At 38.5% G+C, this 15,982-nt stretch overlaps 1 protein-coding gene across 3 annotated transcripts in view; it reads right to left on the reverse strand.

The window, feature by feature from the left end:
• SHQ1 (SHQ1, H/ACA ribonucleoprotein assembly factor) overlaps positions 1-15,982 on the reverse strand; it is a 39,612-nt gene that overhangs the window by 19,395 nt on the left and 4,235 nt on the right. For all 3 annotated transcript variants that reach the window (XM_090148447.1, XM_031605791.2, XM_090148445.1), the window contains exons 5-10: positions 15,213-15,364; positions 14,170-14,282; positions 13,105-13,232; positions 5,416-5,570; positions 3,685-3,738; positions 1,736-1,859 (exon numbers count right to left, since the gene is read on the reverse strand). In XM_090148447.1, coding sequence (XP_090004573.1) covers positions 1,736-1,859; positions 3,685-3,738; positions 5,416-5,570; positions 13,105-13,232; positions 14,170-14,282; positions 15,213-15,364 — 726 coding nt within the window. The remainder of the gene's footprint in view (positions 1-1,735; positions 1,860-3,684; positions 3,739-5,415; positions 5,571-13,104; positions 13,233-14,169; positions 14,283-15,212; positions 15,365-15,982) is intronic.

The following is a 15,982-nucleotide window of genomic DNA, read 5'->3' on the forward strand; positions in this document are numbered from 1 at the left end:
CTGCACTGTGCTGCCCCAAACTTCAGCACAACCATACAGATTAAGCTGTAAAGTAACTCACAAAGTTATGCCCCATCATTCCCTTGCTGAAAAAACAAAATATAATTTAACTTTGTCTACACAAATATCAGTCTTAAAAAAGGACAGGTTGCAAACAGCCCACTGCAGGATGCAGTACCCAGGACCACAGCAATCACATAAGCCAATGTAAGCAACACCATTGCTAGCACCCAACCATGGTTTTAAATCAAGCAGAACTTCTACTCTTTAGAGAAAGAGTAATTTAGCCAACTGAGCCTCCAGAAAAAAAAAAATCATTTCAGGCTCAAGTGTCACTTAACATAAAGCTGATAAATGATTTCAAAAACAAAAAGCTTGAACATCATCTCATGCCACAGACAGAAGTCCTTCCGCAGTCAGTTTTTCTCCATAGACAATGAATCATTATGAAGAGAACTGAGTAATATAACTCAATTAGCTGGAATCACCTACCTTAGCTTGAAAGTTGCTAAGGGGTTAAGTGTTGGAACACTAAAAAAATTTTCCCTGTTTAATGAGGGGAAAAAGAAAAACATTCAAATGAAAATAACCACTACTGCAAATGGAATCTAATAACCTCCTCCCAAGAGACAGGCTCCTCCTAGGCTATGAAACCTCAACATGGATGAAGTTACATTTTACAGAATATATAGAAAAAAAAGAGATCAGAACTCCCCCTGCTGTCTGAGCACAAAATTTGTTTTTTGTTGTTCAGTAAATCCAGGCTGAAAAATATTGACAGAGAATGAAAGTGAAAAGACACGCAAGATGGCAGGGTAGAGAAAAGACCTGCAAAGCATAAAGCAAACAGAACTGAAATAGTAGCACTGGTCTGGAACAGAAGAAATTGACAAAGTTAGGACAGAATGCAAAAGAAAAAATCCCGAGTATAAGTGATGAACTTGAGATTCTATCACCTTCAATGCTTGTCAAGCCAGGCTTGTCAAACTCAACTATTTTGACTACAATGAAGTACGCTCTTTTAAGAAGAAATTATATGTGGAATTAAGATTTTGCTAAACTTTTTGGTTCTAGCTGTCAAGCTGCCAGCCTGAATCATTTACAACATCCACTACATTTACTCATCTGCCACGTAACAATGTAAATTAGTGACTGTGACACTAAGTCTCAACAAGTCTTCATAAATCATGATTTTAGACGATATTAATGGGCCTTAACAGGTCTGTCATCGGAGGAGTCACAGTTCTAGCCAAACTCAGCTCCTGCCTGCTCAATATACACACTCTAGCTTTCTCGGAAGACCTTTCTCCTAAAGCTTCACAAAACACAGTAGGACTACATCTAATTAAGATACTAGCTCTGATCAGAGCTTTTTCCAAGATTGAGATCATAGAATGGTTTGGGTTGGAAGGGACCTTTCAGACCATCTAGTTCCAACCACCTGCTGTGGGCAGGGACACCTCCCTCTAGACCAGGTTGCTCAAAGTCCCATCCAGCCTGGTCCCAAATGCTTGATATTCATAACATTTGTGTTAACTCTGGAAAGAACTCAGACCACAGCTGCATCCACTGCACAGTAAACAAGTGTTTTTTACAGGCTCCTTCCTGGTAAGTACACTAATTTTATTATCTCCCAAGCCCCAAAAACAGAAAGTGTTCAGGAATGCAGCCATCAAGTTCTGCTGAAAGTGGCCCAAAAATTACAAGGATTATTTTTAGAAGAACACAAACTTACCTAGCTGCAGTATCATGACTGTATCATTGAAGGCACGCGTCACCAATCCAAAATGTCTGTACAGTGGATAGCATACCACTCTTCTTCCAAAAGATACCAGGACATCATGAATGCTAGTGAAACACTGTGGCAGTAGAAAAATCTCAATTAGTCCATGTATTTTTCAACACAAAGGATTACTACTTTTTCTTTAAATAAAAAGTCCTAGTAGAGTAAACAAAAAGCAGTTTTAGGTATTATGCATCTGAAATCTGTACTTTGATGAAAATCAACGTACTAAAAATAGGAATAAGATACTGCACATTTAGTTTGCATGGCAAGATAACAGAAGTTCTATACATTTTGGTGGTTTTGTATTAAAAATAGAATTGAGGGAACATTAAACATCTAACCTAAGCCTTTGCCATTCCTTAAATTAAAGCAATAAATTACATCTGCCTCACATTACTATGTATATAAGGGGAAGTTATAAAAAGCCTTTTAAGAATATAGAAAAATTAAAACCACATGATATTAACAAAATACATGTGTACATATAAGATCTCTAAAAATGATACAAGAGTCTGCCTCATGAAAGCTACAGATATCTCAGCCAGGATAAATATATCTGCCCAGGGAAAGCAGCTCACTGCCCTCCTCTGCAAGTGAGGAAGACTCCTAATTTACTCAGACCAGACAAATTAGTGAGTTATTACACACTCTTAAGAGAGCAGTTTCTTTTCCAGCTTTCATTTTCAGAAGAAAAATTATTCCATTTATGAGTTCAAATAAAAATACTTATGCCATCTTGAGCTCACAATTTATTAAAATTAATAAAAATACTTTGCTGTCAGTGAGCACTTTTTTGCATTCTATGACTACGTACCTCAGCCCACTTTTCATTTTAATGGATCACCCATAAGGATCTCAATCATTTCAATCATTTCTATTTTATTATTTAACATTTAGAGCCTAAGGTGTGTATGTGTACAGCAGTCAGTTCCAACAGCCCATAGCTGAGGCAATCTTGTTTACAGATTGATGCAAACACCCGCCTCTACATGGTTAGTGGAACAGATATAGATATTAACAGCTTGGTGCCAGGAGACTGCATTTGCTGGGTGTGAAGTATACTGTTGGCACAGGCTGCGCCAAGAACTGCTACGTTACTGAAGGAGATGTGTGCACTCATCCTCTGTGCTAGGACACAGAACTGAAGAAATTCAAGACTTGGGTAATTGCTGTACTTCAGGTGTACTCTTTTGTGACTGCAGAACACCTAGCTACAAGCAGATGAACACTGTTACATCAGTAGTCAGCAAAGCACGTTCTTATTACCAGATATAACATCCCCCACTCCTAGAAATGACTGTGGCACTGAACCCAGCAGAAATCTCACATTTGCTCCTGCAAACTGAGAACTTGGCTTGGTATTACCAGGAATGAGGGACAAACAGGCCCTTATGGCTTGCTACCCATGAGAAGTAATGGTCTGCTGGCCAAGTTATGCCCTGTAAGAACATTTCCTATCACTGGGTTTGCAGATGCTTCTGGGCTTCCCAGCTGCACTCTCCAACACAACCTGAAGCCACGCAGTGGAACAGAGATGCCAGAAGCCACCTCACTTGCAGCCAAGAGAAGGAGCAAGCTAGAAGTGCAGAGCAACAAACTAAGAAGGCTGAAGAAAAGTGCAGCAGCAACACTCTCAGAAGTGGCCAATAAACTGCTTGACTGAGGCCTGCCAACAGAGTAAGCCTTACAGGACAAAAGAAATCGCAATCCCAGCTTTTTACATCTTCTCCATCTTAACACTCAGCACTGCTTTAGCCAGTTAAATGGGAAGAGATCTATGACTTCTGATCAAGGAGCTACAAGGCTCATTTTCTTGCCTCAAGTAGAGAGATCCACATATGGCCAAAAATAAACACACCAAATACAAAGCACAAAAATGTATTTTTTTTTAAACTTACCTCCAGCCAGCACAATGTTGCACTCAGTTTCCTGACATTCCAAGATGATTCAACCTGATTTAAATGGAGAACATAGAACAAGTATTATCTAATTCCACATTCAGGACCACTGGCAAATTATTTAAGATAAAGTTCTGGCAGCAATTTAAGAACCTTTGTGGATGTAAAGGAGTAATTATATTGCATGCATTGAAATGGTCACAGGACACTCTTAAAAACTATATTGCAATGCAGATGTTAAATGAAAAGGTTTCTATATTGGGAATATCTAGCTCATGCACAAAGCCTTTAAAACACAACTATTCTTTGATTGGTGTAGTATTTTAGTGGAATTCTGTCCCTTTTCAGCAAGCGCAGAAGCTTAAATCTGTCCAGTACATCAAAACAGCTCAAGCTAAAATGCCTTGCTTTGTGAAAACAGCTCAAGACTTCTGGCTTTCAGAGAGGATCCTAACGCCAGCAGTAAACAAAGTGTCATTATTCTTAAAGGGTGGCAGATTCATAATATTTCTGTGGTAGTGTGGTCTAGTGGGATGATTAAAGCTCAGAGCCAGGAAGCCTAGATCTATAATCCTGGCTCTAGTAAAGATTTGTGTGGTCTCAATGTCTTGGTTCTCCTGTTAAATAGAAGCCAAAGACAGACAGTGCGTTTACAATACAAAGCTATTGCAAAAAGGATCAAGATTGGTATGAGTTCCTCACTCATTTGCAATATCATGCAACAGTAACAGGCAGTGCAGAGCCCTACGACCCCTCTGTTAACAGGCAGGTCTGTACACTCTGCCTGCAATTCTAAAAATCCGTGGTTCACAGTTCAGTCTGATCAGGATTGAATTGTTCCGACCAATGAAATGAACAGAGGAAACATCTCCTTGGCTAATAGCAGTGGAGATGTAAGGAACAATGCTGCAACTGAGAAACAAGCCCACTTTAAAAAGACAAGTTTGCAAAGGACTGCACAAAACCTGTCCTTAACTTTTGCTGTATTTCCTCATTCTTATAGCTTATAAAAAGTCTAGGAAACAACACAAAATAAAACAGGCTGCTGTTTTGGGCAAGAGGTAGGCAAACACTGGAATACTGAAGATTCACATCTGCCTTTCTACTTCCCTCCAACATTTGAATACCAGGAAAAAGAAAACTGATATATTTTTTAAAATGTGCATAGATTTATTGATCTTAAATAACTCACTGTATTTTCCAGCATACTTTGAAAAATCTCTTCTATATTCAACGCACAAGCTTAAAACCAAAACTAGATCAGTCTAAAAAAATCTGTTTTGTTAAAAACACGTAACGACTGCCTATATAAAACACTACACCCCAGTCTCAATCCTACAGACTTAATGGTTTCGTATGCTTTTCCATAATCCAAATCAGCACAAACACTCGTTATGAAGTGGTTCCAAAAAATCAATATAAAAATTATTTCATGAAATCTATATTTAAATCAATACACTATGAATTAGGAAGAAACAGAACTGTTGGTAAACTCCATCTCCCTCCACTTCTCTCGCACAACTAAAATGTTGCTCCAGAAGTAGTATTTCAGAGTTGTAATAACCCCTAAACGCACCACAATCTAGAGATAATGCTTTACATTTTAACTTAATCACATATTTTCAGTGGTTGGAACTTCACTTCAAAAGGTAAGCTTCCCAAACAACAACACAGGGTCCAGCAGTAGGTCAGTAAAACTGACATTTCCTTTATTTTTTTAATATTACTTACATTTTTGTCTCCTTCATTGACACAGATTTCATAGCAATATGCCAGAAGGATATCAATTAAACCCAGATACACATGATGACGACTTCTTTTATCCAGAAGATAGGACTTATTTGTGAACTTCCTCAGCTGTTCTCTCTCTTCCTCAGAGAAGACCACTACAAAAAGTAAAGGATAATTATTATGAATGTAAAGCTGACACTTTCATTTCAAGAGGTGATCATACTAGTTTGATAGTCTCTTTAAGAAGCGGCATTACTAATCACAAGTCATTTATCACTCAAAAAAGTCTAAATCGTTCTTACTTTCATTATTAAATTCTGTAATAGTCTTTTCAAAGTGAAGTTCCAGCCTGCCAAGTACTGTGTGTACACACCAGCAACCATGAAGCCATCTGAAAGCACCAAGGATTTACGTGGGTGCACGAGAGTCTTGCAGAGACAAATACACAACTGAGACCTCAGTAAACTAGTTCCTTAAGTCCACAGTGTATGAGATAAAGACAGGAGAACAAAAACAAATGCATTTTTTATTTTAGAAGACTAAGGACTAAAGGAACAGAAGGATGAAAAGGAAAGATACAATTCTTTGTATTCCTAAACCTCATTAATTTCGCCTTGAGACTTCGGCAGAGATTTAGGAGCTTCATTTACACTGCTTGCTTAAATCCTTCTGACATCTAAAGGAGAACAAAAAAGATCAAAATCCTATGCCTACTGATGTCAGTACAAACAGCAGCTCCTTCCAAAGAGCTGTGGTTTACAGTGCCAGCAACCATCACGTTTGGTTTATGTTCAGCAAAGCCCTTTCAGTTCAAGACAGCTGCACTGAGCCAAACCAACGAACCATCTCACCCAGTACCTTCTCTGTGTTTCATAAAGAGAAAAACACCACCACTACCACAGCTGTCATGCAGTGATAATGCATCACAGTAGTTCTCTAGGGAGCTGTGGTATGGGCACGAAGAGCTGAGAGAGAATACTGAATGGTAAAGCTTCTAAAGAGTACTCCAAGCACTTCAGAGAAGATGACAGAATTACCTTAAAAATAACAGCAGAGATTAAGTAGATAACTGACTAAAAGCCACCTCCATACAAACCTGAAGTAAATCAAGAAGTCATTCAGAAAATTAAAGCAGCCAGAAGCCTGAGCTATGAGGTCTCCATGCAGGGCAGCATGGAGCACAGGCATTACAGTCAGTAAGCTCTGATTTCCTGAGCCCAGAGATGTAGCAGGCACATTTTGGTCAGCCACAAAGTGACAGTGTCATGCTACAGCATGACAGCAGATATCTGTTGCACTGCAAAGTCCCACTTCTTTATATGAGCAAGCATCAGCAACACCAGAACCTGCCCCTGCTCTACCTAGACACTTAAACCAGACAACCAAGCTGCTTCTTCCATCCCTTGTTGGTCATCCTTAGGATAGGGAGATGAACACAAACATGTTAGAGATGTTTGTCCTCAAACCACTGCACACAACCCACGCTCTCAGGGATATGAGGTTGCCTTTATCCCAGGAGCTGCCTATGAGGCTCCTCATTTTATGAATGTTTTGAAACAAATCCTTATGATGCCAGAGGCACATACATACGTGCACACCTCATCTCAAGGCATCAAATTACGAATTAGGAAAAACAGTTTTGAGCATTTCTCCTTTATGAACTTTCTTATTGTTTCTATTGGCTTCATAACCATGAAATACTTGATTTAAATTCCTGCAGAAACTTCTTTACGAGCTGAACGTTTCCCTGGAGTCGAGCCAGCCTCCATTTATTTACAGGCTCCCACAAAAAAAACTTCCCACTTTTATGTCATCTAAAGAAAGCTGATCTCTTCCATTTGCTACGATCAAATAAAAAACAGCAATTTAGTAAAACTGTGGTAATTCTGAGTTTTTCCATTAATGCAACGCAGTTCAGTATCATCCCCTAAATCACCAACACAGAGCATAAATCTATATTCTACCACAGAACTTCTTGGTAGGTTCTTCAAATGTGCTGATTGCTCAGCAAATCACCTCCCTCATCTGTATTACAGCTATCCATGCAAGTATATGTGCAATATTGGAGCACATCTGAAAAAAATTTAGAAGAACACTGAATAAACCCACTTTGTAAGTGGCTGCAGAGGAGGTGTAAGGAGGTACCACATCAGGGGCTTGGCGGGTAGAAAAGAGAGCAACTGGGAATAAAAGAGGTATCTTCAATCATATATTGAAGGTAGAGGTTCTTTTCCACATATCATACCATCTTCAGCAAGCTTTCTGTGGAAAAGCCCTTCTTGGACAAACACACCAATTATTATTAGAACATATGCAAATGGTGCTTTCACCCTGAAGGGAAGGACAAGATGAGGTGAAACCAAAGCTAAAGAAAAAGAAAGCCTAAATAAAAACTAGTCAGAAGTGTGTAAGCAAAGGCTGCTACCCCAGATCACAGTCACAAAGCTTAAGATCACTTTCAATGACTACAACAGTAGAGCAATTTCTTATAAAAAAAACAAATAATTCCTTCTTAGCATGAGCATCCATCACAGACAACAGGATTTGTGATGAATGCAGAGCAGTTATCCAGGGCTCTCATGGCTCTACGTTCAACACAACCTGCTCAGCACAGCTGACAGTCAAGATGTACACATACCAGGAATGCAACTACTGTTCTTCTCCACATATCATATCATTATGTTCAGAATTGAATAAGCCACTGAGAACCCACATAACACTGCTCTTAATCAGTGTCTTTCAAGTGAAAGTTTGTCTCACAGATGATCAAAATCAACCCATGTGATAACAGTCGGTTAAGAAACAGCCCAATGCTGAGAGCAAAGACATGTTCAAAAGTTTTACTATCAAATCAGTAACACAATGGAAAGCACAGCAGTGACAGCAGAGCAGCAAGGTCCAAGGCTGCAGCAAGTGAGGATTTGCTCAAATGCAACAGTCATGGGCACAGAAATAAAGGAAAGCATCTGCTTACCTTCAGAAGGCCTCAGGCACACAGGGACCTCCAGCAAAATCCCCTTGCCTCTACTGCTAACCCTTAAATGAGGTCAGTAGAGGGGTGGATCCTGGCTCCACCCCTTGCATCACTCAGGTACATTGCATGCACCTGAGCTCCCCTGGGTTGGCCCTGCCTTCCCACCAGGTGCTCAATCACTGGTTCAAGCCACAACTTGCATTCCACTACAAAAATCTTAGATATCCTAACATCTATATTCCAGAGGTATACATATACGTGAACCACACTTAAGTAGAAAACACAAACTCAGTTTAGTGAATTTCATTAAATCCCTGTCATGAAAGAGCTTTTTCTCCTTTGAACAGAAACTGAAGTATTGTAATGTATACAGCTGGACCGTAACAGCTGAAAACAAGTCTACTAGACAAGAGCAAAGATGTAAAATCAGACAACTCCCAAAGGTAAACATGACAAGATGTTTCGTTAACTTGCTGCAAAGCACCAGGTGTTCTTAATAAAATAAATCTCTGGGGAAAATAATTCAAGTTTACAAACAAAGATCTATCCATTCCTCAAAGATTTTGAGAAATAAATTAACCAGGCCTGGAACTAATTATTAACATGTCAAAATCACCACCTACTTTGTTTTCCTATTTCAAAAATAAAAGTGCATAGCAGAAGATTATCAAAACAAGTAAAATCATAATTACTACACTGCTATATGAAGCCTGCGTTCCGTACACTGGAATTACCAATGCTTTGTCTAATGATACCTCCACAATAATTAAAGCAATAATCTGAAAAGCAGCATCTGAAATCCTAAGTCTGCAGATTTTCTTAAGTTTGATTTAAAAATAATTTGTACATCTGTTGGTGCATAAACCACACATCTTCCTGCAACAGCACTGCTGCATGTTCATATATGGATATATAAAGGAATCATACAAATATCATAAACATACCACTAGACAATACTACCAAGATCACTCTCACTCACTATGTACTTCATTTTCTTATTTTGTACAAGCCATTCCTCACTGACAGAGCCCAAGTACAATCTAATCTCTAAACAAGGTGAGCAGGTCTGACACTTACAGGGTACTTTGTTACAGTAGGGTGAAATTTTATAAAGATCACATCACTTAAATTCTAGATAAGGTTGGGGGTATTCAGCAATCAGTCCAATGTAACACAGGCATCTCAAGATTGCTGTGAAGGGGTACTCAGATGAAACATGCTCCCTAGAAGGAGCCAACTGAGTGCTCAGCCTCCTAGAACCACAGAAACTTTAGGTCAGGAAGGACATCTGAAAATCAGCTTGTCCAGCCATCCAGCAGAAGCCTTAGCTCATGGGGCCTGTCAAGCCAAGTTTTGAATTTCCATAGCTTGCTCAAAGGAAACAAAAAAAACTTGCTGAGCTCTAAATGTTAACTAAAATGCTGTGCCACAGTACTAAGATTTTACATAAGTACTTTTCAGCTGGTCAGAAACTGGCAGCATTAGATATAGGGGAAGATTAGCCAGTAGAAGGCAGATAAATCAGAAATCAAGTTAGTTTTTGATTTTAATCAGTAGCAAACATGTTTCTTCTTCAAGCTCTTGCCAAGATATGAAAAGAGAACAGGCATCACTGTTCTGACTAGAAAGATGCCAGGGGCTTTGTTTAGAATCAGCATTTTTCCCTGTGTTGGATGCTGCCTTAAAAAAAGTCACTGTAAACTTAAACCTGTGAGTAACAGAATAAACAAAGCAGATTTTCTATTGATTTGTTTCTTGTGCTCCAATGGTTCACTTTCTGATTAGGTATGAAAGGTCACAAACTTCCTGCAGTGCTGACACACTGATAACATCTCTTTCCTTTATGAAACCTGCAATATCTAGAAGATGGTAGGAAAGATTTAATGAAGGTACTTGCTCTGCTGTACGTGGGGCCATTTTCACAGAACTTGTAGGAGGCAGATACTTGAGATCTCTAAAGTTCTTCTGCTGTGGAGATACTGCAAAGGCAGCACCAACAGCAGCCTGGCAGCTAACACATCTAGGGAAAAAAAAATACAAGGAATGACAGAGAACCATCAAGCATCAAGTTCTATAGCCAGTACCCTGCAGGTACTCCTCCCACAGAAGAAAGGGATGCTTCTGCAAGCTGTTTGTAGTACTGCACTTATGATAGTCATGAGTTGTAAACAGTTTTAACTTCCACAGAATCTGCAGTCTGTTTACAAGCTGAATGTTTTGGAAGTACCTCACCTCATCAAGAAAGATGATTGAAATCAGATCAGACACAAGTTTGGAACTCATGAAGACTAAATCTAGGTACTCCTTACTGCATGAAGGCTGTATTTTTCGTCCTCCACATCCTTAAGACAGATATAAACAAACAGAGAACTAGTGCATCTGATTATTACAAAAATAAGTTTGTCCTGACACTTAACAAGTGAATAATTAAACAGGCTCAAAGAATCACTACGCATCACTTCAATAACACATCTTAGAACACAATGCAGTATGCAGTTCCTGTTTTCCACTTTATGACTGAGCTCTAGTGTTGAAAGGCTTCTTACTCCAAGCACACACTACCAACAGCCTCCTTATCCTTTCAGGCACATAACAAACCTTGGCTTAATACACTCAGATTTCTCCCCAGTTCTAAGGGATACAATGCAAGATTGCTCCAGTGGTTAAAGGCCTTTCACTTAGTAGTCCTGTATGTGCTAGACCTCTTTCAGTCACTCCCACTTGCATACTGGAATACATATTAATTCAGGTACATAATCAAATTGTACTCAGTTTGAAAGAACTCCTGGATCTGTAACTCATATTATCCACACATGTAAGGTAGATTATCCAACCCCTTTGACTGGATAAAGCATAAAAACAATACAAGAACACCTGTAACCCATCCTGTTTTTCATCAGATCCCAGATGCAGCAGGCTGGGCCCCCTCTTGCCTTTACTTCCACATAAGGGCACTTCAAGTGGAACCTGTACTCCCTCTCATGGTGATTTCTCTCACCACAACTCATTCCAGTTTAAGATCCTCCATTGGTTTCAGGTCCTTACTTAGCTGCTTGCCATCACTATCTGCTGCTACCATTCAAACAGCGTTATCAAAATTGAGGTCTAAGTTGGGGGGGCATGGGAGGATTTATGGAGGCTGTCATTATGCAACCCAAAGACAGATGGTCACTCCTGTTAAATTTACTCAAGATCTCCAAAACCACATAAGCCTCTGCAACATGAAGGTCACAGTAAGTTTGTTAGTCAACTTTATTTCAGAAAAAAGTTGGTTTTAACAAATCAGTTAGAGAAAGTGACCCTCTGCATAGCCCTAGTTTCCATCTAACCTTCATCAGCAGGCTTGCCAGATTTTTGTACACTTTCTATTGTTGCTGCTGCCCCAGAAGTCCAAAAGTCTATGCACTTCCCTTCAGAACTTTAATTTGGAATAAAATAGTCCTTATCAACAAAACCATCCAGCAGCTCTTCATTTCTCTTAAATTCCTTGACACAGGCAAACGTTATATTTCATTTACTAAAGGAGTGAATGGATAAAAACAAAAGAAATCCTCACTATTCTTTTTAAGCCTGTAGTACTTTTGTCCAATGCTTTCTAAACCACATGCTTATGATGGATATAATTAGTTTCTGGATTCAAAGACTGAAGAGAGATCAGAAATGAAGATCAGATTACATTCACAGTAAAATACAGGGAACTTACATAAATTCCATTGTTATACTCCTATATGGAATGTGAAAGTGCAGGTATTATTAGCGGACTAATATCATATTTGTTACAGCACCTCTGCTAACCAGATTATCAACTTCAGAAACAGTGTTTTCATACTGTATAGGAAATGAGCAAAGGAGAATAAAAGAACGTGCATAATAGCTTAGAATACTCTCTGCAATCATTGTGTTCAGAAAGGTTATCTGTGATCTGTTAACAGCACTGTTACAAGGTCATCTGCTAAGCCTGAAACCAACCCATTTTTCCATGGAAAAACCCATTTTTCCCTGGGTTGGTTTCTTCATGTTCCACAAAACACTAAGAACCATAAAAACAGCAATACAATGTAAGTACCATGAACATCTGTCATACTGTAAATGAAACAAAGTATTCTACAGGCACTCATCAAATAGAGATAAAGGTTGATAACAGTTCAGTCATCCACAGCTGATTCTCAAACTCACTGTCATGTGTCTATACCATATTTATTAGTGGCACAAAAACCAGTTCAAACTACTATTATTTTGAAAATACAACTAGGAAAGGAACAACCACTTGAAAAGTCTAGACTAAAAAAAAAGGGGGGAGTGGGACAAGAACCAAGAACAAACGACTCACTTGTGAAAAGAGAGAGAGATCTGACTTGTATTCAGATGCCATGACTTGCTGACCCTGGCAGCTCCTCTGAAATTTTGAGGCTCACAGCATACTCTTAAAAGGCATCTTCTTCCATAGATATATGAAACTCTAGAATGGCCTTTAACAACAGCTCACTCCAACACTTATTACAGACACCAAAGAGATCACACTACACCACAAACTAAATACTTCACTATATAAATGTCCCTCAAAAAGCAGAAAGATAGTAACAGGATACTTTTCTTCTAGACTGAAGATTGTAGAGTGAAATCATACTTTTTTTCTTGAAAAGTGATAACCTAGAACATAGCAAGGCTCCATAGCAATTATCATTCAGTAACAGGTAAATATATAGTGTTCTCACCAGACGTATGACTGTCATGGCTCTGACTACTTTCTCCCTGCAAGGCCATCATTTTTTCATGAGCATCAACCCACCACGGTTTGTACTTCAAAATGTGCTGAATAGCTTCATCTTCAAAAAAGTCAGCTCTGGGAAAGAAAAGGTAATTCCATGTGGGTGTATATCAATGCACACACAGTATATACTTAACTTTGTTCTAGGGTGCTTTCCAAAACTTAGAAATACAACTCCAAAAAAATAAGAACAAACCTGATCATCATCTGTTCTTTAACCTTAAGAGATATTACTCCAAAGAGAAGACTTCTCATAGAGTGCCACACCAGCAACAAACTTGACTTTATTGGTAAAACTTTGCTCATTTTCAAAGCAAGTATACTTTGGAGAGAAATGGTGTGTGGCTAAAGAGCAAAGATAAAGCATAGATAAGGACTGACTTTTAAGTAAAAAAAATGTATGCCTTTGCAAGGTGAAAAAGGAAGTGCTGTATGTGAATTATGGAAGAGGCACATCCCAGCACAAAGCAATAGTAGTAAAATCTCAATATGTTAAGTCTGCAAGGATTTATATTAAAGGATTCAAGTTCTAAGCCTCCTCTTATCATTCTAGCTTTCTCTTCAAGTCAAACAATAGCATAAATACTGAGACAGACAAAAAAAAATACATTTCTTAATACTTTCTCAATCACCCCAAAGTTGCTCAAACTCCTGAACACAGACTGCAGTTTGCTTTATCCTCACTGATTTTTTATGCCTTCCTTAAGTGTCTCAAATATGTACATATTAGCTTGTGTAGATTCTCCTTGAAGTCACAGTCCACAGCAGACCTGCTTGAGTACCAACTGACTTCCAAGCTTAATTAAGCAACAGAGTAACCTCAAAACAAGAAAGAATGCCTTGTGTCAATGTCACACTTTGACTATCCCACATTGCCCAGTCTAAGGAGACAAAGGCAGATGAAAAGTGAAGTTATTATTTCCTAAAGTTATTTTAAACCCAAGCATCCATAGAGAAAGCAAATACATTTCAACTGAAGTACCTTTACCAGGTGAAATAAATCAGAACTCACAGGTAGTGATCAGGATCAAACTTGGCAGCTTCAGCTTCTAGGCGCTTCATCTTACGTTCATCTGTTGGAGTTCGGTCTGGATCCTTAACATCTATAACATCACCAAGTTCATCCTAGGTGCAACAAAAGGGAGGTGATAAAGCCACAGATAAAGTTAGCAAGATTTCTTTAGTAAAAGCTTAGGAAGGATATTGTTTGATTTTCCTGTTATATATCTTTCAAATTCAGTCTCTATTGTACAAATAGAACATCAACACTTCAAGCAGTTGCAATTATCAGAAATTCTAAGGTACCTTCAAATGTTATGAGTTATATTAAGGTTTATTTTCCACAAGGCAGCCAGGTTATTTCACATTAATTTGAAAACTGTACTGTTTAGCAAAAATACACAACCACAAAGAGATAAAAATCAAATATTGTTCTTATGACTTCTCCACTCTGAAGTGACCATACATTAATCAACAGGCAATTGCAGTGCCCTTTGGAACATCAGTATGTAGGTGTACACTAATGCTGATGAGAAACTGACTACTTCAGAAATCTCACAGTAATAAGCCAATGTATATATCCTAACAGTATACAAATACTTTCTCCACACAGCAATCATCCTGCCCTGAGACCTTAAATGATTACAATTCATGCAATAATGATTTACAAAGTTATACGATTTGTTTTAAATGGTTACTACTTAAATCACTTGGTGAAAGAATTTAAGCAGAAAATTAAAGAAATATAATCCACTACTTCAATAAAAGCTCTGTATGCTATGAAAATTACCCTACCTAGCATGTTACTGGTTGAAGATTAGCTTTTGTCTGTTTAAAAAAAAAAAAATGAACAGCTGAACGTACAGGAGCAAAGTAAAGATGTTTTAAAGATCCTATTCTACCAACTAATCCATAAAAGAAATATACTGAGAATTGGGCAAAGGAGAAGAATTGTTACCTAACAATCTTCTCCTGGTTACAGAACGAGCCAGGAAGCCCATTCAAAGAGGAAGGTACATGGAACTTGTATGACAGAAAACAAAAGAATGCCTGTACCTGCAGCCGCTGGAACACCCCTGACCGCAGATTCCCAAATCCATAGTAGCACTGCAGTGATAGAGGGCTTTCTGCAGCTTCCTTATAAAGGGTCTGCTCTATTTCCCAGTCAAATTCTTCCTCTTCCTCCTCCTCCAAATCAGCAGGGACACCTGGGTACATTGCATGATCAGAGAAAGAAAGCTTATGCAAGCAATACATATGATTTAAAAAAAGGATAACAAAATAAGCATTTTTATTTAATCTTTTAAGAAAACTCCTGCAACACTTGGCTAACTATAACTTAAACAGAAGGGGAAAAGAAGTAAACACATGAACTACACAACTTCAAATCCCACTTTCTTATCTAGTCAACTGAGAATATCCTGAGAATTTCCCGATGCAGTAAGCCAGGTAGTCTGAAGGCAAATCAGCTATAGCAGACTTTATTCAAAGGTGAGAAAGCAGGAAGCCAAACATGTTTCCTCCATTGGTGCAACACACGAATTTCCAACTACAGACATTCAGAATTGTTGGACCTTTGCTGCCTCCCTCTGCAAAGGGCAGCCTGGTCAAAAATTTAATTCTTACCAACTGTAACATACAAAATATCACTTGCTTTAACACACAAGCCTCGTTTTCCAATTCCATCCTAACCCTGAAGGGTGGTACATGCCTAAATGTTCACACTGAATAGATTGCTTCTATCACAAAGGAGCTCAGTGAACTACAGGAAAAAAAAAAATCACAGGTTAATTACTCAAGTGTTTAAGAGAACAGGTGCACACATC

The sequence above is a fragment of the Phasianus colchicus genome, chromosome 11 (genome assembly GCF_987193195.1).
Source record: "Phasianus colchicus chromosome 11, bPhaCol1.hap1.1, whole genome shotgun sequence".
Taxonomy (NCBI): Eukaryota; Metazoa; Chordata; class Aves; order Galliformes; family Phasianidae; genus Phasianus; species Phasianus colchicus.